This window comes from Rhinoderma darwinii, chromosome 4 (assembly GCF_050947455.1).
Source record: "Rhinoderma darwinii isolate aRhiDar2 chromosome 4, aRhiDar2.hap1, whole genome shotgun sequence".
Classification (NCBI taxonomy): Eukaryota; Metazoa; Chordata; class Amphibia; order Anura; family Rhinodermatidae; genus Rhinoderma; species Rhinoderma darwinii.
Genome location: NC_134690.1, coordinates 219,913,397 through 219,938,687, shown reverse-complemented (window position 1 = coordinate 219,938,687; position 25,291 = coordinate 219,913,397). Strand labels below are relative to the sequence as shown.

At 42.1% G+C, this 25,291-nt stretch overlaps 1 protein-coding gene across 1 annotated transcript in view; it reads left to right on the top strand.

Annotated features, from left to right (window-relative positions):
- The window catches only part of MCHR2 (melanin concentrating hormone receptor 2), a 363,048-nt gene that overhangs the window by 297,405 nt on the left and 40,352 nt on the right, over positions 1-25,291 (top strand). The window contains exon 4 of the mRNA XM_075864203.1: positions 3,445-3,639. Coding sequence (XP_075720318.1) covers positions 3,445-3,639 — 195 coding nt within the window. The remainder of the gene's footprint in view (positions 1-3,444; positions 3,640-25,291) is intronic.

Sequence of the window (25,291 nt, the reverse complement as noted above, 5' to 3'; positions counted from 1 at the left end):
AGAGATAAAACGGAAGAAAATTTCCAAGTTTAATTGAAGCTAGTTAAAAGTCCATGATAGTATGGTCCTGGTGTGTGGGTAATGAGAGGATGATCCTGTAGAAGCCTACGCGTTTCGGACGGTAACGACGTCCTTAGTCTTAAGGACGTCGTTACCGTCCGAAACGCGTAGGCTTCTACAGGATCATCCTCTCATTACCCACACACCAGGACCATACTATCATGGACTTTTAACTAGCTTCAATTAAACTTGGAAATTTTCTTCCGTTTTATCTCTACCTAAGCGCTGGATCTAACCTTCTCCTATCTCTGCTTCTGCTACGTGTGCCGACACGAAAAGGATCCGGGCGCAGACAGCGACACTCATACCGTGCCAGGTGAGCTGTTTTGAATACTTTGAGGGGTGAAGTTTTTAAAATGGGGTGACTTTTTTGGGGTTTCTAATATATAAGGCCCTCAAAACCACTTCACAACTGAACTGGCCCCTGTAAAAATAGCCTTTTGAAATTTTCTTGAAAATGTGAGAAATTGCTGCTAAAGTTCTAAGCCTTGTGAGGTCATAGAAAAATAAAAGGATGTTCAAAAAACGATGCCAATCTAAAGTAGACATATGGGGGATGTTAATTAGCAACAATTTTGTGTATTATAACTGCCTGTCTTATAAGCAGATACATTTAAATTGAGAAAAATGCTAATTTTTGCAATTTTTAGCTAAATTTTGGTGTTTTTCACAATTAAATACTGAACATATCGAGCAAATTTTGCCAGTAACATAAAGTCCAATGTGTCACGAGAAAACAATCTCAGAATCGCTTGGATAGGTGAAAGCATTCCGGAGTTATTACCACATAAAGTGACACATGTCAGATTTGAAAAATGAGGCTCTGTCAGGAAGGTCAAAAGTGGCTAAAGAGGGAAGGGGTTAAGAGCAGTGGCGGATTAAGAAGACCATGGGCCCTGGGCTGTTACCCAAACTTGGGCCCCCCTTCTCCACCACCACCCTGCCGCGCCGTAACTATTGCTAACACTACCTAAACACTAGTACACAAAGTAGGCACATTATGCACAAAGTACACACAGTACGCACATTATGCACAAAGTACGCACATTATGCACAAAGTACGCACATTATGCACAAAGTACACACAGTACACAAAGTAGGCACATTATGCACAAAGTACACAAAGTAGGCACATTATGCACAAAGTACGCACAGTACACAAAGTACGCACATTATGCACAAAGAACGCAAATTATGCACAAAGTACGCACATTATGCACAAAGTACGCACATTATGCACATTATGCACAAAGTACGCACATTATGCACAAAGTACACAAAGTAGGCACATTATGCACAAAGTACGCACATTATGCACAAAGTACACAAAGTACCACATTATGCACAAAGTACACAAAGTAGGCACATTATGCACAAAGTACGCACATTATGCACAAAGTACACAAAGTACGCACATTATGCACAAAGTAGGCACATTATGCACAAAGTACGCACATTATGCACAAAGTACACAAAGTACGCACATTATGCACAAAGTATGCACAGTACACAAAGTACCACATTATGCACAAAGTACGCACATTATGCACAAAGTACACACATTATGCACAAAGTACACAAAGTACGCACATTATGCACAAAGTACCCACATTATGCACAAAGTACACAAAGTACGCACATTATGCACAAAGTACGCACATTATGCACAAAGTAGGCACATTATGCACAAAGTACGCACATTATGCACAAAGTACGCACATTATGCACAAAGTACGCACATTATGCACAAAGTACGCACATTATGCACAAAGTACGCACATTATGCACAAAGTACGCACATTATGCACAAAGTACGCACATTATGCACAAAGTACGCACATTATGCACAAAGTATGCACAGTACACAAAGTACCACATTATGCACAAAGTACCACATTATGCACAAAGTAGGCACATTATGCACAAAGTAGGCACATTATGCACAAAGTACGCACATTATGCACAAAGTACGCACATTATGCACAAAGTACGCACAAAGTACGCACATTATGCACAAAGTACGCACAAAGTACGCACATTATGCACAAAGTACGCACAGTACAAAGTACCACATTATGCACAAAGTACGCACATTATGCACAAAGTACGCACATTATGCACAAAGTACGCACAAAGTACGCACATTATGCACAAAGTACGCACAGTACAAAGTACGCACATTATGCACAAAGTACGCACAGTACACAAAGTACACACATTATGCACAAAGTACACAAAGTAGGCACATTATACACAAAGTATGCATAGTACACAAAGTACACACGAGTATGCACATTATACACTAAGTAGGCACATTATACACGAGTATGCACATTATACACAAAGTACACCTTGTAAACACATGAATATGGACATTAAACATACATGAATATGGACATTAAACATACATGAATATGGACATTAAACATACATGAATATGGACATTAAACATACATGAATATGGACATTAAACACACATGAATATGGATATTAAACACACATGCACTTACCTTTTATGTCTTCACTGCAGCTCTTCTCCTGCTCACAGCACAGAGCCCGCCGACAGTCTCCCCTCCCCCATGTCCTGACAGCTAGCAGCAGAGATGTTTAGAGCAGGGAAGGGGGGCTGGAGGGGGAGCTTCTAAAGCAGCACAGACCACGGCTGCTAAGTAGAAGCAAAGCTCCCCTCGCCTGACAGGTGCGGTCCTGGCACCGGGGCTCCCTCCGGTGCTAGCGACGCCACTGGGCATGAGGGGGTTCGGGCGGTCATAGGCTCCTTGGGCCCCCTGGCAGTCTTGGGCCCCGGGCGACCGCCCGAAACGCCCTAATGATAATCCGCCACTGGTTAAGAGCAGCACTTGACCCTTCTTTCAAGGGGTTTCAAATCCACCTATGTTATTTTCTGATAGGTTTCAATGACATGTCTGAATATATGTGTAAGTTATGTTACTGTTTAAATGGGTATTCACATCTCAGAGATTTATAATGTTGAGCTACGCAGTTTTCATAACTTACATAGAAGTGAATGGGAGTTACAGAAACTGAGTAGCACAGTGAGTTATTCTGTTTCTGTAACTCCCATTCACCTCTACTTCCAGCCACCTTGTAAATCAGTGTCTGGAGAGAAACAAGAGAATGACCAGGTAGGACTGGTGTCAGTGACCTCGTCCTAGAGATAGGTGCGGGTCCCAGAGGTAGGACTCGCATCTAACAGACTTTTATTGCATTTCATGTAGATTTGCCATAAATGTCCGGGATGAGAATACCCAAGAAATTTTGTAACAGCATTTGGAAGCTAAACAACTCTTGGTGTTTATATTGGACGAAATTGTATGCTTTTCTATCATTATATATAAATAGTGATGTCATCATTTCATCTTACAGATATATGGCTCTTGTGCAGCCATTTCGTCTTACAAGCCTGAGGACAATATCAAAGACAATCCGTGTTAACATACTTCTGTGGGCAGCATCTTTTGTAGTCGTGTTTCCTGTCTGGGTCTATTCCAAGGTTATCCAGTTCAAAGATGGGTTGGAAAGTTGTGCGTTTGATCTCACAACGCCTAACGATGTTCTCTGGTAAGTATGAGAACATTTAATCAGCAATCTGAGGTCAATTTAACTATGATTTTCAAGGGCCTCTTGAAAGTTTTGAATATTTTCTTTATTTTAAGTATGTTATTTCTTTCATGCTTTTCCTCTTAGTGTTACACTTTAATGTAAAACTTATAATTTTTTTAAATGAGTTTTTAAAAAAAGAAGTCAGGTTAATCAAAAAATAATAGATGCGTTAAAGGGCTTTTGCTTTTTTACTTTTTAAAAACTTTCTTTGGAATTTAAAAAATAAATAAATAATGAAACAGGGGTGGGGCGGGTTCTATAAGCTTTCTTCTGTTTAACGCTATGTTCATTAGAAGCTTACCGGCGTAACCTGCTTTCACATGCAACTTGTTCCATCACAATCCCTCCATAAGATGAGTGGCTACACAAGGGTGGCATGACTAAGAAAAAGCAAAGTTCTGGATTATTACCAAGATGAATCCAAGATGCAGACACCTCATCTCCAGTGCACAGCTTGATAGGCAGGGGGGAAAACCCTCCAAACAAACGTCGGAATAATTATATTAGCCCCGGTTAGCGTGACAAAAAAAGCTCCACTCCTGGCTCTCCCAACTTTAAAGGCCCAGTGCAAAAGAAATTTTAGTCAGTCACCATCACTCTCAGGGAACACTGCATCAAATATATATGAAGTTTCCCGCTTAAGCTATTCATATCTACAGATGGCATTACCCATGAGATCTCATCACCTTTTAGAGGGAGTCTCTCTCTCCTGCACTAAAAGTTCTACAGGCTGCAACCCTCTCTTCCACCAAGTCTTCACCCGTTATTCATCCAAAATTGGAAATAGTACAGGAATCATCCTTATCATAAACTCTGTATATCCAGATAACAGATACCATGCAATGTACTTGTAAAAGCTTTTAGGTGTATGTTTCTCTCTTCCCAAGGAGGACATTGCAGCGCAACATAGGCACTAACTTCTAATTTTCTTTTTCTGACTTATTTGTTTATTGTGGTTTCTTTAGTTAAAGGGTTATTCCCATCTCAGACATTTAGGGCACATCCACAGATTATGCCATAAATGTCTGATATATTCGGGTCCCAAGTGGTGAGTCGGCTGTTGGCTGCTGATTTTGGACGGGATCTAAGTGGAGAGGATGCCATGAATTTTGCGTGGCTCTCCGTAATGTTTTATGGGAGTTACGGAAGCAGCAATCATAAGTAAACTAATAACTACAGTCACGTTAGAACTCAATTAGAGACCGTTCTCGCAAACCAGCTTAAATACGCTTTTAAAAAAAACCTCAAAATTAACTATGCACATAGCAATAGACCAGGTATATTAAGGTCCTTTTATACGGGCAGATACTCTGTCCATTAAACGGGCACTTGTCAACAATACAGCATGTCGATTGATGCTTGTTTGCTCCATTTACATTTAGTAATGATAGCAAGTATGGGGAAAAATGATCTTCAATAAAATCTTTCATCCCCATGCATTTTTCATCATGTCAGCAGTACATCCTCTGTTTACATGCTGCTGACAAGTGAACATTTATCTAGCCGCATAAAAGATGCCATTAGCTGATGAACAAGCGTTTGCTCATACATCGGCTGACTGCTGCCCTGTTAACACAGGGCAGTGATTGGGAACGATTTATTGTACGAACGCACATTCGCCCGACCATTGGCCCATGCATGTAAAAGGGCCTTAACTGGCTAAAATATGAAAAAATAAAGCAGCCAATCAGAGGATATCATTCCTGCTTGATATTTAGGGTTAATAGATTTGTTGAGAATATTTCTGGCCGGGTGGAAAATCTTCTAAAGCCCTTGGTGAGGTGCACACCCAGTTATGTCCAGGACACCACAGACGTCCTCTGCAAACTCTCAGCCCTAGGTCCACTACCAGAGGGAACAATATTGGCAACTATGGATGTGGAGTCTCTGCATTCTAACATCCCCCATGAGGATGGCATAGCCGCATGCCAACACTTTCTTCAAAAGAACAATCTAGCGCAGGGCCAGCCCTACCACTCATCAGGTTCGTACTCCATCACAATCATTTTTTATTTGACAAAGACATATATCTGCAATGTATGGGAAGTGCTATGGGTAGCAAAATGTCACCACAATATGCTAACCTGTTCATGGCCAAACTAGAGGAGGAGTTTTTATCAACCTGCGCAACTAAACCTCCAGCATATTTCCAGAACATTGATGACCTGCTGATAATCTGGACAGGCTCTGAACATGAACTGCTTTCTTTCCACAAAAACTTCAACAAGTTCCATCCTACCATCAAACTCACTCTCAACGACTCAAAATCTCAAATACATTTCCTGGACGTGACCATATACATGAGAAACAATACCATACAAACAACAATCTACCATAAACCTACAGGCCATCCAGCATATCTGAAATGGAACAGCTTCCATCTGAGACACATAAAGAAATCCATCATCTACAGCCGGGCTCTGCGCTACATACGGATCTGTTCAGACAGTGAAGACAGAAAACAACACCTGCTATCACTGAGGAATACATTCTTACAACAGGGATACCATCCAAGGATTATAGATGATCAGATCTACAGAGCAACAAGAATTCCAAGGAGCAATCTTCTGAAGTACAAAAAGAAGGACGACAACAGCAGGGTGCCCCTAGGGGTCATATACAACCCACAAATGAACCTTGAGGAAAATTTCTGCTGATCTCCAACTTATATTTAACAAAGACAATAAACTGAAGGAAATATTCCTGGATTTACCTCTCCTTGCATACACACAGCCACCAAACCTATGGAATCTCTTGATCAGGAGTGCCCTCTCGTCACCATCAGAGACTGGCACCTTTCCTTGCAACAGTAGAAAATGCAAGACCTGTACCAACATCTTGTCATCAAACACCATCCAGATACCAAACACGCAGCAGGACTATAAAATCACTGGCACGTTCTCCTGTACATCCTCCAATGTAGTGTATATGATCCTGTGTACAAGGTGCATCAATAAAAGAATCTACATTGGAGAAACCATACAAAAACTACAAACCAGGATGAATCTTCACAGACATACAATAAAACAGGAGCTGGATACACCCGTGGGAAACCATTTCTCTGGACCTGATCACAGTTTGGCAGATTTAAAGGTCCTAATTCTGAAGGGTCATTTTAAAGACAGAGAAAGAAAAATTTGGGAATTCAAGCTGATGATAAAATTCCAGTCATTGACACAAGGCCTCAATCTAACACCTGGATTTATGAGCCACTACATGGACACACGTCACATCCCCCATCAGACTGACTCCAGATGCCTTAACTCCTAAGGCCTCATGCCCACTTAAGTTTTTTCCTTCAGGGTGCTAGCCGTTTTTCTGACGGCTAGCACACTGACCCATTAATTTCAATGGGGCCATGCACACTTCAGTTTTTTTGACGGTCCCGTTACTCCGTTCCGATCCAAAGTAGAGCATGTTCTACTTTGGTCCGAGAATCCGTGACCATGAGGCCCATGCAAATCAATGGGGCCGTCAAAAAAACTGAAGGCACACGGAAGGCATCAGTGTGCCGTCCGTGTGTGACGGAGCCGTTGCCTAGCAACCGCCCAGAGGGCAGAAAACATTAGAAAAATATTACACTAATCGGCAGCTACTTGTCTCTATCAGTAACTGATAGAGAAAAGAGGCTGCTGATTAAAAATAAAATAAAAAGCATTTCATACGTACCCAGTTGTTGTCTTGGTGACGAGTCCCTCTTCTTCCTCCAGTCCTACCTTCTTTTGTGACGCGGCAGCCTGTGATTGGCTGCAGAGGCCGCTGCAACATGTGATTGGCTGCAGAAGCCGCTGCAGCCTGTGATTGGCTGCAGAGGCGGTCACGTTGGATGAAGCGTCATCCCTGGAGGCCGGCCTTCTGACGTCATCCTGACGTGCGTGACCGCCACTAGAAGCCTGTGATTGGCTGCAGCGGCGACATGGATTGAACATCATCGCTGGAGGCCGGACAGGAGGAATGTAAGTATGAACTTATTATTATTATTTTTTTATTACATTAAAATTGTATTTTCCGCGCGCCGAGCATGGTACTGTCAAGGTTGCTGAAAGAGTTACCGCCGATCAGTGCAGCCCATTAACTCTTTCAGCACCCTGGACAGTACCATGCTCGGCGCACGGAAACACGGAGTGCACACGGGAGTGCACACGGAAATCACACGGCCGCTAAAACGGGTTCACGGACCCGTCAAAAGCGGCCGTGAAAATGGTGATGTAAGTGTGCACGAGGCCTAAGTCATCCCCCCTATAACCTCAGTTTTATTGCCCCGGCTTATCTTAATGATGTATCACCTCATGTACTAATTGTCTTTGTGTAACATCTAAATGTTGTGCTTTTTTCTAAGTCATTCATTTGTAAACTGCCTGAAGAAGGGGCCTCTGTGCTCTGAAAGCTTGCATATAGAACTTTTATGGTTAGCCAATAAAGATATCATACTTACTATACTTTTTTGACACAAAAGTATTTAACATTTCATATTACCCTTAACATATAAGAGAACAATTTATTTATTAATTTTTTTTGACTATTTGTTTTCGATTTTTCAATGTGTACAAATTACAAACTGAAAGTAAACATAGGGGGTGAGAAATGGGGTGCAACAAAACCATGACTGCAGGTACTTATGTAAGAATACACAGAGGATCACTATTGAATCACTTTGGTAATAGCATACAATTGCATCTGAGATATAATAGAAAAATGAGTGTACAAAGCAAAAAAAAAAAAATATCCTAGAGACTGATCACGGCTGACTGACTACAATTAAACATTAAATAGTAAGATAAGCAGGTCCAAGATGTGGAGAGGCTCTATCATGTGCAGAAACTGAGGGCCAAAGGCTTTAGCAGGATGAAGAGGTTGACACAAGATGCCACCTTTTTCAGACATTAACCCCTTCGCGCTCAGGTCAGTACTATTACGTCCTGCTGAGCGCATCGTTCGCGCTCAGGTCAGTAATAGTACAGACCTGAGTTAACACGGCGCCATCTTTCCCCGGCGCGTGTCTGAGCTGTGATACCTGCTGTTTCCGACAGCAGGCTATCACAGCTTAGTGTGCAGGGACCGATCGCGGTGGTCCCCGCCGATTAACCCCTTAGAAGCCGCGTTCAATAGCGATCGCGGCTTCTTAGGGGTTAAGCTGCCATCGCCGGCCTGCTACACGATAGCGGGCCGCGATGGCTACTATGGCAACCAGAATCCTAACAATGGACTCTGGCTACGCCATCGACGGAAGCCTAGTGGGTCCTGACAAAGTCAGGACCCACTATGCTTGCTGTCAGCAAACAGCTGACAGTTCTAATACACTGCACTACGCATGTAGTGCAGTGTATTAGAACAGCGATCAGAGCCTCCTGCCCTCATGTCCCCTAGTGGGACAAAGTAAAAAAAGTGTAAAAAAGTAAAAAAAAACTTGTATAAAAATAAGAAAATAAAAGATTTAAAAGTAATAAAAGTAAAAGTCCCCCATTTTCCCTTATCAGTCCTTTATTATTAATAAAAATATATAAATAAACAAATAAACTATACATAATTGGTATCGCCGCGTCCGTAACGGCCTGAACTACAAAACTATGTCGTTATTTATCACGCACGGTGAACGCCGTAAGAGAAAATAATAATAAACCGTACCACAATCACAATTGTTTGGTCACTTCATCTCCCAAAAAATGGAATAAAAAGAGATCAAAAAGTCGCATGTACCTAAAAATGGTACTGATCGAAACTATAGTTCGTTACGCAAAAAATAAGTCCTCGCACGACTTTCCTGATGGAAAAATAAAACAGTTATGGCTCTTAGAATAAGGTAACACAAAAAATAAATAATATTTTACAAAATGTATTTTATTGTGCAAACGCCATAAGACATAAAATAAAACTATAAACATCTGGTATCGCCGTAATCGTATCGCCCCGCAGAATAAAGTGAATATGTCATTTATAGCGCACGGTGAACGCTGTAAAAAAAATAGAATAAAAAACAATAGTAAAATTGCTGTTTTTTTAGTCACCACGCCACTTAAAAATAGAATAAAAACTGATCAAAAAGCCGCATGCACCCCAAGAAAACTACAATGAATTCCTCAAGGTCTCTAGTTTACAAAAAGGGGTCACTTTTGGGGGGTTTCCACTGTTTTAGCACCACAAGACCTCTTCAAACCGGACATGGTGCCTAATAAATTAAATTAATTAAATGTCACCTCTACTTTGCTCTAAATTCCTGTGAAACACCTAAAGGGTTAATAAACTTTCTATATGCTGTTGTGAATACTTTGAGGGGTCTAGTTTCTGAAATGGGGTGTTTGATAAGGTTGTCTAATATATGGGCCCCTCAAAGCAACTTCAGAACTGAGCTGGAAACTAAAAAATAAAATAAAAATGAGGCAATACTTCGCTTCTTACATTATACTGATAATGAGCCGTGCCCACCCCGAGATGACCCCAGTTTTGACCGTTTGAATAAACGGAGACCCCTATTAGACCGTTTCAGTGCCCGGTTTTCCCAAGCATACACCCCCGAGAAGTGTATTTCTGTTGATGAGTCCCTGGTACATTTTAAAGGGAGGCTTCAATTCCGCCAGTACCTGCCGGGTAAGAAGGCAAGGTATGGCGTGAAGATGTATAAGCTGTGCGAGAGTGCATCAGGGTATACCTACAGGCAGTGGCGTAGCTATAGGGGTCGCAGCGGTCGCAACTGCGACTAGGCCCCGTAGCTAGGGGGGCCCGCAGGCCCCCCTCACCACACTAGCGCTGCAATGATTGCTCTACATTGCTGGGTCCCTGCTGTGGCACAAAAGAGACCCAGTAATGTAGCTTAAAGCATTGGTGGCAGCTCAGCTGTCAGAGAGTCATTGCGTGGAGGGGGAACAAGAGGGTGGAAAATGAATGATAGATGAATCCACTCATCTTACAAGACCCAGGCCCGCCCACTGTACTGTCCACCCAATCAGCTCAATTCTTGCTGTTTCCCTCTTCCTCGTGACCTGTTCAGAGGGAAAGGAATGGCTACAGCAAGAAGATGGTGTGCGTGTCTGCTGCTCCCCTGCAGTACGAGCTGCTCTCTGACCCCACAGCAGATGTAAGTAGCAACTAGTAATCCAGCTCTTAACCCCTTCACTGTGTGTGTGTGTGTGTGTATGTATGTCTGTCATGCTGAGCAGTCACACCTCAGGGCTGACAGTTTAGCATAACAGACAAAGTATCTATCTATCTATCTATCTATCTATCTATCTATCTATCTCATATCTACACTGGCGTAGCTATAGGGGTCGCAGCGGTCGCAATTCGAGAGGACAGAACTTCCGCCGCGGCTGAAGAGGAAGGTAAGATTAGTTGCCCTGACTGGCGGGGTCCAGCTGTTTTGAAGGGGCCGCAGCACTCGTACGAGAGCTGCTCCCCTTCATTCCGGTCACACTGTGAATCGGTGTCAGCGATTCACAGTGTGAGCGAGTAGTGAAATGAAGGGGATGCAGCTCTCGTACGAGTGCTGCGGCCCCTTCAAAACAGCTGATTGGCGGGTCCCGGGAGTCGGACCCCGCCAGTCAGGGCAACTAATCTTACCTTCCTCTTCAGCCGCGGCGGAAGTTCTGTCCTCTCGATGTTGTGCGCGGCGCATAGCGCTGTGACGTCAGGACCTCCGCTGCGATCCGGAACCAGGAAGGTCCCGGGAGTCGGACCCCGACACATCAGCTATTGATGGCCTATCCTGAGGACAGGCCATCAATGTTTAGGGACTGCACAACCCCTTTAAGCCTACGATGTAGCAGGCCTAGAGGGCCCATGAGACAGGATCACAGATTGTGTGATCCTGTCTGCTGGGCCCTGTATCTAAGACAATCACATGGTAGGCTTAGATACATGGCCCATGCGTGATCCTGTCTGCTGGGCCCTGTATATATGCCTACCACACTGTCTGTTTAGATACAGGGCCCCAGCACACCGTAATCTTATACTGTATAAGATTACTGTCTGCTGGACCCTGTATCTAAGCCTACGTTGTGATAGGCTTAGATACAGGGTCCCACAGACAGTATCACACATGGGCCCTGTATCTAAGCCTAAAACATGTGTTACTAATAGTTTTTTGTGTGTTTTCTTACAGGTTTGGTCGTTGGACTACGGCAGATTCCAGGACTACTTCGATGACGGCTTTTTATATTATCAATAAAATGGTTAACGAGGGTTGTGTGTTTTTTTTTTTATTTCAATAAAATATTTTTTCTATGCCTTTGTGTTTTTTTTTAAACTATATTACTACCGCCTTAGTAATGGCCGCCGGCTGATTGACAGCATCCATTGCTAAGGCGGGGCTTAGTGTTAGTCGGTGCAGAGGCGAACACTAACCTCCTTTATTACCCCGGTACCCACCGCCACCAGGGGTGCTGGGAAGAGCCGGGTACGATCCAGTACTTGACCATCTGTAGTGATGGTCGGCCACTGGGGTGGCCGCAGGCTGGTAGTATCAGGAGGGGAAAGGCCAAAAACAGTGGCACGTCCCACCCTGGTGATGCTAGGCTACTGCTGCTTTATTGTATCTGGCTGGTTATGAAAAATGGGGGGGAACTCACGTCATTTAAAAAAAAAAAATAATAATAATAATTGGAAAGAACGATGTGGGGTCCCCCCCCCCCCAATTTTCATAACCAGCCAGATGCAAAACAGCAGCAGCAGGCAGCATTACCAGGGTGGTTGGGCCTTCCCCAGCCTAATACTACCAGCCTGCGGCCGCCCTGGTGACTGCCCGTCACTACAGATGGACGGGTACTGGTTCGTACCCGGCTCTTCCCAGCACCTCTGGTGGCGGTGGGTACCGAGGTAATAATGGGGGTTAGTGTTGGCCTCTGCACCTGCTAACATTAAGCCCCGCCTTAGTAATGGAGGTTGTCAATCAGCCGGCGGCCATTACTAAGGCGGTGATAATAAAGTTTAAAAAGATACAAGCACATAGAAAAAATATTTTATTGAAATAAAAAAAAACAACCCTCATTAACCATTTTATTGAGAATAAAAAACGCCGTCATTGAAGTCCTCGAATCCGAAGTCCAACAACCGAACCTGTAAAAAAAACACAAACACACAAAAATAATCAGTAACACATAAAGAAGCAAAATTATTATTCTTACCTATCCTGGGTCCAGCGCCGGAGCCGCAATATCAGCGAGCTGAGCCCTGTATCTAGTCCAATCATGTGTGATACTGTCTGCTGGGCCCTGTATCTAATCCTATCATGTGTGATACTGTCTGCTGAGTCCTGTATCAAATCCGATCATGTGTGATACTGTCTGCTGGGCCCTATATCTAATCCTATCATGTGTGATACTGTCTGCTGAATCCTGTATCTAATCCGATCATGTGTGATACTGTCTGCTGGGCCCTATATTTAATCCAGTCATGTGTGATACTGTCTGCTGGGCCCTATATCTAATCCAATCATGTGTGATACTGTCTGCTGAGCCACTGTATCTAATCCTATCAAGTGAGATACTGTCTGCTGAGCTCTGTATCTAATCCTATCATGTGTGATACTGTCTGCTGAGCTGTGTATCTAATCCTCTCGTGTGATACTGTCTGCTGAGCTGTGTATCTAATCCTATCATGTGTGATACTTCCTTCTGAGCTACTGTATCTACTCCTATCATGTGTGATACTGTCTGCTGAGCTGTGTATCTAATCCAATCATGTGTGATACTGTCTGCTGAGCCACGGTATCTAATCCTATCATGTGTGATACTGTCTGCTCAGCCACTGTATCTAATCCTATCATGTGTGATACTGTCTGCTGAGCCACTGTATCTAATCCTATCATGTGTGATACTGTCTGCTGGGCCCGATCTCTAATCCTATCATGTGTGATACTGTCTGCTGAGTCATTGTATCTAATCCTATCATGTGTGATACTGTCTGCTGAGCCACTGTATCTAATCCTATCCATAGTTTATAGGGTCGTAGTGCTATAGATATGCTGTCTCCTATACACACATTTTTTTGGGCAGACACATATGTATTAGGGCTATTTCCCCTGACATTTTAAGCCCTTAGTGACGCCCCCGGCTGCTAGTGCTGCATTGTTGGGTCACTTAGACCCAGCGATGCAGCTGAAAGCTGCGGACCGTCGGCCATGAGAAGTTTGTGGGGGGGGGCCCAATAAGAACTTTTGCATCGGGGCCCATGAGCCTTTAGCTACGCCCCTGCCTACAGGTTTAGGATATATGAAGGGAAGGACACCAGTATTCAGCCCCCTTCCCCTTACGGGGAGTTAATGCAAAAATTGTGTGGGATTTGGTGCACCCACTGCTGGACCAGGGTTACCACCTCTACCTGGATAATTTTTATACCAGCGTCCCACTCTTCAAATGCCTCGCTTCCAGAAGTCCTGCGGCATGCGGCACTGCTAGAATAAACCTGAGAGGCCTCCCTAAGACTCTGCTTGGGCAAACAAGAAGGGGTGAGAGCAGGGCACATTCTAGCAGCAACATATTGTGTGTCAAGTACAAGACCAGGGAGATGCCACACCAGTACCCATGTACCTGTACAAGGTACCAGTACAGAGACCCCCAAACCAGACTGCATCCTGGACTACAATAGGTACATGGGAGGGGTGGACTTGTCAGATCAAGTCCTGAAGCCCTACAATACTTCTGGAAGCGGGGCCACACGCATCGTACCAGGGCAACACTTTTTAGGAGAAGTTCCCCAAACTGGCAAGAAGGGAAAAAGTCAAAAGAGGTGCAGAGTCTGCTATAAGAGGGGGATAAGGAAGGACACACTATATCAATGTGACACGTGTCCCGAAAAACCAGAGCTCTGTATGAAAGTGTGTTTTAAAATTTATCATCCATCCCTTTATTTTTAATTTTACCCCAGTTTTACTCGCTCTGATCCACTTCGCACAGCTTACCCCTCCTCAGCTTTCCCCTCTGAGCCCTGCTGTGTGCCCAGGCAGCTGATAACAGCCACATGTAGGGTATTGCCATACCCGGGAGAACCAACATTACAGTTTATGAGGTGTATGTCTCCGGTGGCGCATGCTGAGCACAATATATCGGACACTGAATTGGCATATTTGTATAGAAAATTGCAAATCTCACTCTGCACCATCTGCTGCACATTATCTTTTACACAATACCTGTGGGGTCAAAATGCTCACTACACCTCTAGATGAATGCCTTAAGGGGTGTAGATTTTAAAACAGGGTCACTTCTCGGGGGTTTCAACTGTACCGGTACCTTAGGGGCTTCTGCGTACAAGACTTAGCACCAGAAAAGCTTCAGTAGGCCAAATGGTGGTACTTTCCTTCTGAGCCCTGCCGTGTGCCCAGGCAGCTAATAACAGCCACATGTAGGGTATTGCCATACCCGGGAGAACCCACATTACAGTTTATGGGGTGTATGTCTCCGGTGGCACATGCTGGGCACAATATATCGGACACTGACATGGCATATATATAGAAAATTGCAAATCTCACTCTGCACCATCTGCTGCGCATTATCTTTTACACAATACCTGTGGGGTCAAAATGCTCACTACACCTCTAGATGAATTCCTTAAGGGGTGTCGTTTTTAAATCGGGGTCACTTCTCGGGGGTTTCAACTGTACTGATACCTCAGGGGCTTCTGCACACATGACTTAGCACCAGAAAATTCCCAGTAGGCCACATGGTGGTTCTTTCCTTCTGAGCCCTCCCATGGGCCCAAACGGCAGTTTATCACCACGAATAGGATATTGCCACACTCAGGACAAATTGGGCAACAAAATGGGGTATTTTATTCCTTGTGAAAATAAGAAATTTTGAGCCAAAACTACCTCTTATTGGAAAAAATATATATTTTTTTAATTCACAGCCCAATTCAAATAAATTCTGTGAAAAAACTGTGGGGTCTAAATGGTCACAACACCCATCAATACATTTTTTGAGGGGTGTAGTTTCCAAAATAGGGTCACTTCTGGTGGGTTTCCATTGCTTTGATACCTTTGGGGCTCTGCAAATGCGACATGGCACCCGAAAACCAATCCAGCAAAATCTTGACTCCTAAGAACACATAGCGCTCCTTTCCTTCTGAGTCCTCCCATAGGCCCAAACGGCCGTTTATCACCACAAATTGGGTATTGCCGCACTCAAGACAAATTGGGCAACAAAATGGGGCATTTTGTTCCCTGTGAAAATAAGAAATTCTGATCAAAAATGACATCTTATTGGAAAAATTTTCATTCTTTTAATTTCACAGCCCAATTCAAATACGCGCTGTGAAAAAACTATGCGGTCAAGATGGTAACAATAACCATAAATGAATTCCTTGAGGGGTGCAGTTTCCAAAATGGGGTCATTTTTTGGGGATTCCTACTGTTTTGGCACCTCAACACCTCTCCAAACCTGGCATGCTGCCTAAAATATATGCTAATAAAAAAGAAGCACCAAAATGCACTAGGTGCTTCTTTGCTTCTGGGGCTTGTGTTTTAGTCCACGAGAACACTAGAGCCACATGTGGGACATTTCTAAAAACGGCAGAATCTGGACAATACATACTTAGTAGTGTTTCTCTGGTAAAACCTTCTTTGTTACAGAAAAAAAATAGAATAAAATTGAATTTCACCTCCACTTTGCTTTAATTCCTGTGAAATGCCTGAATGGTTAAAAAACTTTCTAAATGCTATTTTGAATACTTTGAGGGGTCTAGTTTTTAAAATGGGGTGTTTTATGGGGGTTTCTAATACATAGGCCCCTCAAAGCCTCTTCAGAACTGAACAGGTACCTTAAAAAAAAGGCTTTTGAAATTTTCTTAAAAATATGAGAAATTGCCGTTCATGTTCTTAACCTTGTAACGTCCAAGAAAAATAAAATAATGCTCTAAAAACTATGCAGATCTAAAGTAGACTTATGGGAAATGTGAACTAGTAACTATTTTGGCTGGTATAACCATTTGTTTTACAAGCACATGCATTTAAATTCGGAAAAATGCAATTTTTTCAAAATTTTCTCAAAATTTTACAATTTTTCACAAATAAACACTGAATATAGCGACCAAATTTTACCACTAACATAAAGCCCAATGTCTCACGAGAAAACAATCTCAGAATCGCTTGGATAGGTTTAAGCATTCTGACGTTATTACCACATAAAGTGAAATATGTCCGATTTAAAAAATAGGCTCTGAGCCTTAAGGCCCAAACTAGGCTGCGTCCTTAAGGGGTTAAAGAGGTTGTTAAGTCTAGTAGTCAAAGAATTGTCCATCTCGTAGGAAAAGTCAATATAAGAACGTAGTTCAGATGTAGGTAATGAGGCTTGGATTTGACAGAATTAAGCTATAATTACGGTAGTCTCGTTCAGGAGTCAAAACAGGGTCAGGAGACATACACAGGCCCATAACAAGTTAAATTTCATGGAAAAATGGCTCAAAGGGAATGTGTTGCAAATGTAATTTTTTTAAATTACATTTCTTAGTTTTATTATGTTTTACTAGTTTTTTTGGTGTATTTTTGTTTCTTCCACTGGGTGGGAAATATTACAAATTAAATAATAATTTGACATGATTCCTTAGAGGTAGCACTGTTCCATCAGGTGTGCAGATATGTACCCCGATGACTACAGACTTTCCTGCATAAGTCTAAGGAGGTAGGGCTCATTTTCTCAGACACCTCCCAGTGAGTAGCGCCTTTGGAGATACACTATTTGGACAAAAGTATTGGGACACTTACACATTACACTTACAGGAGATTTAAAGGAAAAGTGTCATCACAATTTTTTTTTTAATATGTTAAAGATGTTAGTGCTTTATTAAAAACGTTTATATTTATTTGTGTGTTTGTGTTTTACTTTTTCTTATTTTTACACTTTTTCTTCTCTATGGGGGCTGCCATTTTTTGTTCCATTTCTGTATGTGTCGATTAATGACACATACAGACATGGAATACGGCAGCCACAGTCCCATAGAGACTGCGAACGGGTCCCGTCCCATCCACTTCTGTGTACGCCGTCTGTGTGGGAACTGCGCATGCCCACACAGTCCAACTTGAAATTGGCGCCGTCCGGCGCCATTTTCCTGTGGACCGGAAGTCGCGGCCGGACAGTAATATTACTACTTCCGGTTGCGGCTTCCGGACTTGTGCACTTGGACCAGCGGCAGCAGACGGAGCGGACGGGCCAGAGGGAGCCGCGGCGGCAGGAGCAGGTAAGAGATTTCAATGTATGTTTGTGTACGTTTACTACTGTATGTAAACCTACTACACTGTGTGTTAGCTCAAAAAATGGCGACACACAGTGTAGGAGGTTAGACCGTTCAAACCCCTCGTTTATCCCGGCACTAGCCAGGATAAAGGAGGGGGGGATGCTGAGAGCTCACTAGAGCGAGGGCTTTTTACCCAATTTTGCAATGCTGCAATTTTGGGAATAGCTCCATCTAGTGACCAGCAATGGGAAATATTATAAATTAGAATTACTTTATAATATTTCCTGACTCGTGAAAAAAATAAAAAAAATTTGAACAATGTTTAATCACCTACACACTAAATGTTTAATTAAAAAAAAACAAACATGTTTTTCTGGCAACACATTACCTTTAATGACATCCTATTCTAAATCCATAGGCAATTATATAGTGTTGGTCCCCCCCCCCCCCCTTTGCAGCTAAAACAGCTTCCTGGGAAGGCTTTCTACAAGATTTTGAACTGTCTGTAGGAATTATTTCCATTCATCCAGACGAGCATTTGTGAGGTCAGACACTGATGCTGGATCGAGAGAGCTTGGCTCACTATCTCCATTCTAATTCACCCCAAAGGTGTTCAATGGGGTTGAGGTCAGGGCTCTGCATAGGTCAGTCAAGTTCTTCCACTCTAAACTCACCCAACCATGCCTTTATGAACCTTGCTTTGTGCATTTGGGCGCAGTCATGCTGGAACGGAATAGGACCTTCCCCAAACTGTTTCCACAAAGATGGAAGCATACAATTGTCCAAAATGTCTTGGTATGCTGAAGCATTAAGATTTCCCTTCACTGGAGCTAAGAGGCCTAGGCCAACCTCTGAAAAACAACCCTATAGCATTATCCCTCCTCTACCAAACTTTACAGTGCGCACAATGCAGTCAGACAGGTAACGTTCTCACGGCATTCACTAAACCCAGACTCAACCATCAGACTGCCAAATAAACAAGGATGATTCTACTACACGATCACATTCAGTGAGCTCTTTAGAATAACCCATTATTTCACAAATGTTTGTAAAGGCAGACTGCATGGCTAGGTGCTCGATTTTATACACCTGTAGCAATGGTTCTGAATGAAATACTTGAATTCAATGATTAGGAGATGTGTCCCAATACTTTTGTCCATATAGTGTAGGTCACTTTGGTACTGACCCTACACTGTAACCCTATATTTAAAAAAAAAAAGAAGTTAACACCCCAAAAGGGACGACCCCAGACAGGAACCTCCTATTACACTCTAATGCACTCTACAAAATTTCTAATACATACAAACTGGTGATGTATAGCAGTCAAAACTCTATACACCAAGAACAAAATGTGGCACGATGCAACAATGTTTTAAGGGCATCGTAGATTACTACAATGTGTCCAAAAAAATGATAACACAGGAAGGGAGGGAATTAGTGAGGATCAAACACAGCTTGAAAAAAAAATGGGTAAATATTAATCTCAGGTAAATTGCTAGATAGTATAGCTTGGGTAATAAGTCACTAAGGTACTGACCCTATAAGAGGAGTAATCACCCCGAAAGAGGTGGCCCTACACAGGAACCCCCTATCACAGCCTAATGCACCCCAAGATTGGTAATTCACATGCATAACGTAACATATAACACAAATACAAGCTAGAAGCCAATGTAAATAATTTCAATAAAACTAGTCAAGATACATTATAACCGGTAATCAGTCTATATAGTGTCCCAATGCATTTCCCCAGGATTTTTGGTTCATAAGGCAATGAAAAACCTAATATGTGTGATAAGAAATAACCCAGCAGATTGGCTCAATCCACAAAAGCATAGATAAAACAACTTGGATCAAAACAGACCCAGTAGAACAGTACCAATATGCTCATAGCTAACAATCTAAGATAATACACTGTCTTTGTGAGACAGATCACCTAAAACATAACTTTTAATCCCTTCCAAATTATATAAATAGTGATAGAAACGCCATATTGCATCAGACAAGCGGCACAATGACGACATTGTGCCACCTACGTCATTCCGCAGGAGTCTGGTCAGAAGAGGCCAATACTTTCCTGTGTGGCAGCAGTATGGGAGGTTGGATAAAACACAGAGAAAAAAGGAGTCAAATACTATTAGGATATTAATTGCCAAAGGCATAGAAAAATAAATATTTTATTGGACAATACAAGATACATATGGTTAAAATGCAGACTACAAATCGGACAACTGTATATCTCCAATTATGTAGGAGGAAAAATAGGGCCACAATGGTTGTAAGTGTGCACACAGGGAAAGGAAGCTCTGAAGGGGAGGTTATGTGAATTACTGTAAAGTAGCAGTCAGATAGCGATGTAAGGCATAGAACAGAATGTGCACAAGTTCATATCCCATAATATATCATGCCACAGTTACAGTGAATCGTGTAATGATTAGAGTGGAAGACACCCCTTGAAAAGGCCATCTACGCGAAACGCGCGTTGGGGTCTTTCTTCAAGGGCACAGTATGTGGTACTTTTTTATTCAGGGACATAGTGTTGAGCATTTCTTATTCAGGGGCCCTGTATGTGAGTTATTTTCAGGGGCACAGTGTGGGTCATATTTTTATTCAGTGGCAGTGAATTCAGTGGCATATTTTTATTAAGGGACACAGTGTGGAGCAGTTTTTATTCAGGGGCACTGAGTGGGGTATTTTTATTCAGGTGCAAAGTTTTGGGACATTTTATATTCAGGGGCACAGAGTGGGCCCTATATATGACACTGTTATTTTCAGGGGTACAGTGTGGGGATGTGCTGCAAAGTGAGAAGCAGAAGACATGTGTATGATAAACCCTGAAGTGATCAGTCGTGGCCGGGAGAAGTTGCCATGGAGCTCTGAGCTAGAAGGAGAAGAAAAAGAAAAGAAAACAACTCCAATAAGAGAAGATGTTTATGCTGCCTCTGACTGCATTGGTTCAGTAATGTAGTTACACGTATGGTCTTCTTTCTTGTTTGTGAAACACAGCCTATCTTTACCATTGCTAAAGAGGCTCTGTCACCAGATTCTCAAATCCCTATCTCCTATTGCATGTGATCGGCGCTGCAATGTACTGTAGATAACAGTAACGTTTTTGTTTTTTTATAAAACGTTCATTTTTGGCCAAGTTATGAGCTATTTTATATATATGCAAATGAGCTTTGAAATGGACAACTGGGTGTGTTTTTTTTCGTATGTCCAACTGGGCGTGTATTGTGTTTTTAACTGGGCGTGTTTACTTGTTTTACTAACTGGGCGTTGTGAATAGAAGTGTATGATGCTGACGAATCAGTGACCAATCAGCATCATGCACTCCTCTCCATTCATTTACGCAGCAGCATCACATTTTTACTAGAACGATGTGCAGCCACATACACAAGTGTCCTGATAATGAATACACATGACCTCCAGCCTGGACGTCATGTGTATTCAGAATCCTGACACTTCTGAATCTTTTCTGTGAGATTTCCAGCAAGGGAAACAAAATCTCATTTACCTCGTAATTTCGCGAGATTACGCGTGGCTTGCTGGAAGCTCACAGAAAAGATTCAGAAGTGTCAGGATTCTGAATACACATGACGTCCAGGCTGGAGGTCAGGTGTATTCATTATCAGGACACTTGTGTATGTGGCTGCACATCGTTCTAGTTAAAACGTGATGCTGCTGTGTAAATGAATGGAGAGGAGTGCATGATGCTGATTGGTCACTGATTCGTCAGCATCATACACTTCTATTCACAACGCCCAGTTAGTAAAACAAGTAAACACGCACAGTTAAAAACACAATACACGCCCAGTTGGACATACGAAAAAAAAACACGCCCAGTTGTCCATTTCAAAGCTCATTTGCATATATATATAAAATAGCTCATAACTTGGCCAAAAATGAAAGTTTTTAAAAAAAAAAACAACTTCACTGTTATCTACAGTACATTGCAGCGCCGATCACATGCAATAGGAGATAGGGATTTGAGAATCTGGTGACAGAGCCTCTCTAAGGTTTTACTTGGAGGTGAAGTTTCACACGGTACAAACTTTTATACGGCAGTCGGTTAATCTCACTTTGCAATTGATCACTGTATTGTCACTGTATTTATGATATGAGCTTAGTTCTGTTGCTGTATTTATGTTATGAGCCTGGTTCTGGAATCATATTATTTATGAGCTTAGTTCTGGCACAGTATTTATGTTATCAATTCGGTTCTGGTACTGTATGTATGTACTATGCTTGGAAATTATCTAAGCATTTTATAAAGCCATCTCATGTTGCTGCTGTGACTAGTTCCTGAGGTAGGCTATTCCACAGATTCACATTAATTCTGCTTACCTTTTTGTGTTGTGCTCAGGGCACAACCCCTAATGATGCGTGTCGGTGTGAAAGCTCCTGCCGTTCTTTCCTCTAGGTGATAGGTAGTGCAAAGACCTAGTCCATATTAAGAGTGATGCAAAGAATTTTAAAATTAGATTTTCGAGGTGCTGCTTATATAAATTTTAGTTGAGGCAGAATATATAAATAATAGATTTGTTTATTTCCAAATACCATATTTAAAAACAGAGCTTTTTATATAAAATCATAGTATGATAAAAAAAATATTCATTTAAATTTCACATTAATATATAGTGTATTTGGAATATTATAATTATTTTATGGTTATAACTACACCGCGGAAACCCCAACATACATCTTTGTCATTCAAGTAGGAAACCTGTTGCTAAAAATGTGAATGCCACCCATGATTCACACAATAAATGCCACACATTTCCTTTGACATTTTTGTCACCATCCTCAATAGCATTGCATGAATCCAAGAACAGGGTTGGATTTACATTGTCAATCAGGTTATTTGAAATATTTCAACTGTTTATTTTATAAGAGAGGAACATGAAAATCCTAATGCAAATTTTGGATTTTTAGACAGGCTAAAGAAGTTTTACTTTTGTTTACTTTTAAACAATACCTTTTTATATGCTTTGTGCTTTTGTGGAATATCTACCTAATGTGTCACTCTTTGTGTGTGAAGGACAATATATGAAAAAACACACATAGCTTACATTGTTCCATTATAATTGCCACATGGGTGAGGATCTGTTATCTTTTGGAGGCTTAGACTATAGGGGGTTTTACACTGGGTGATTATAGAACGCTCGTTGCCGATAATTGCAATATGTAGACAGGGCAACGATCAGGCGATAAACATGCAAATGTTCGTTCATCGGCTGAATGTATAGTTTATATAGCAATAAATATTATCATTGTCGGCAAGTTCTCTTCCTGTGTAAACATGATGGAAATGTATGGGGTCAATCGATTGCAGCTGTCTCGTTCATCAGCGCTCATTTTTACGGCCAAAATAATCCGGTGTTAAAAAAAACTTACATTATAAAGATTTGTTTGTACTCAAAATTAATTAATTAACATGTGTTTGCTCTGGTTGAACATGAAGGATATGTGTATTTTATTTTTCACAAAACTATATAACTATTCTAGGGATGTGATGACTTTTAAGTATATGAATTGTTAAATATATTTTATCTGATCCATAAATGTGCTCAGAGCAGTTGATATTTCTCTTCCTCCTGTTCTCTTAGCTGTTATTACATAGAAGTAGTGATTTTCCATAGATGCGGTTCTAGGAACATATTTGTAATTTCTTCTTTAGGCTAGGACTCCACTGTGACTCTTTGTATTGAATTTTAGGGTATGTTCACACGGCCTATTTACGGACGTAAATCGGGCGTTTTTGCCCCGAATTACGCCCGAAAATAGCGCCTCAATAGCGCTGACAAACATCTGCCCATTGAAAGCAATGGGCAGACGTTTGTCTGTTCACACGAGGCGTATATTTACGCGCCGCTGTCAAATGACGGCGCGCAAATAGACGCCTGCGTCAAAGAAGTGACCTGTCACTTCTTTGGCCGTAATCGGAGCCGTTATTCATTGACTCCAATGAATAGCAGCATCAATTACGGCCGTAATGGACGCGGCGTTCAAGCGCCTGCACATGCCGTTACGGCTGAAATTACGGGGATGTTTTCAGGCTGAAACATCCCCGTAATTTCAGCCGTAACGGACGCCCTCGTGTGAACATACCCTTAGCTATTCAGTGACAGCTGCAGTCCACAGGAATACATATAACTAAAATGATTCCTTTGGATTGCAGCTGTGATTTATTACTTAAAATTGGGAAGATCTTTTGGAAGGTACCGATTCTCTTTGCGGAGATCCAAGAGTAGAATCAGTACCTTCCAAAAGCGGCTTCAATGGCATCTCACCCAGCCAAGCAGAACCCTATTGATTGCTTTAATAATGCACTTCAATACTTCTGTATTGCAGTGTTATATTGCAGTGTCTTATTCCTGTCAGTGTTTTAATGACAGGAAGCCTATTAGGCCTGCCTAAGGGGCCGATCCCATAGCTTTCTATTGGATCTGTTCTGGCGCAGGGGACATCAGTTGTGACGCTGTACGGCGTTGGACCTCTCTGGGAGCCGCATCCAAAAACGATACCTGCAGCGTTTCTGGGTCCGGCTCCTAGGAAAGTCCGGCGTCGTATGCTATCTTAGTACATTGTAGTCGTATGAACGCTGGGTGATGCTGCATGCACCTTCCGGCAGCACCCGGCGGGAAGGTGAATGTGACCTGGGAGTGGAATCCCCGGTCATAGCATTGTTGGGGATTCCGCTCCAAGCGGAGCCCTTGACTACCTCCCAACCATCCCAGTATTTCTCGCTGTCAACAGTTGAACTAATACTGAAGCAGGGAACCATCAGGTCCCTGCTTCAGCATTAGTTCACAGAGGAGGAGCAGATCGGCAACATGGAGACCAGGGCAGACAATCTGCACAATTAACTGCAGCTGCGGTGTAGCGCCGCACGGCGGTTAACTGTTAAAGCGCGGACGTAACTGCATGCCCAGATGCACTGCTCACCTGGACGTGCATTTACGCCAAGGTACGGGAAGGGGTTAATAGCTTTTCATGTCATATATGTTAAATGTGTAACAAATACATCAGGAGATTTTCCCTGACGTATATATGTTTAAAGTAGGCAAAAAAACTTGATATGAACATAGCCTTACAATGTCTGTTGTTTTCTCTAAACTAAATGGAGGAATTCAGTTTGAGTAAACCTACCTTCAAGGAATTACAATAATGATTTGATAAAAAAACAAAAAAAAACGCATTTTGTCCTTGTCCAAAAAAATGGAAAAGCTTGGAAAAAATAATATGCACCATTATACATTTTAATAAATGCACACTTTCTGATATAGTTTGTACCATTTATTATCCATTACAGTTATAACAATTATGTATTCTAATATGTTGCAGTTTTATATGTATATTATTCTATTATTCCAATGTGATGAGTAAAACAGTTGTAATAAAGTGGTTTTTAAAATAGATGGATAAAACTATGCATTGCATGTATATGAGCTATACC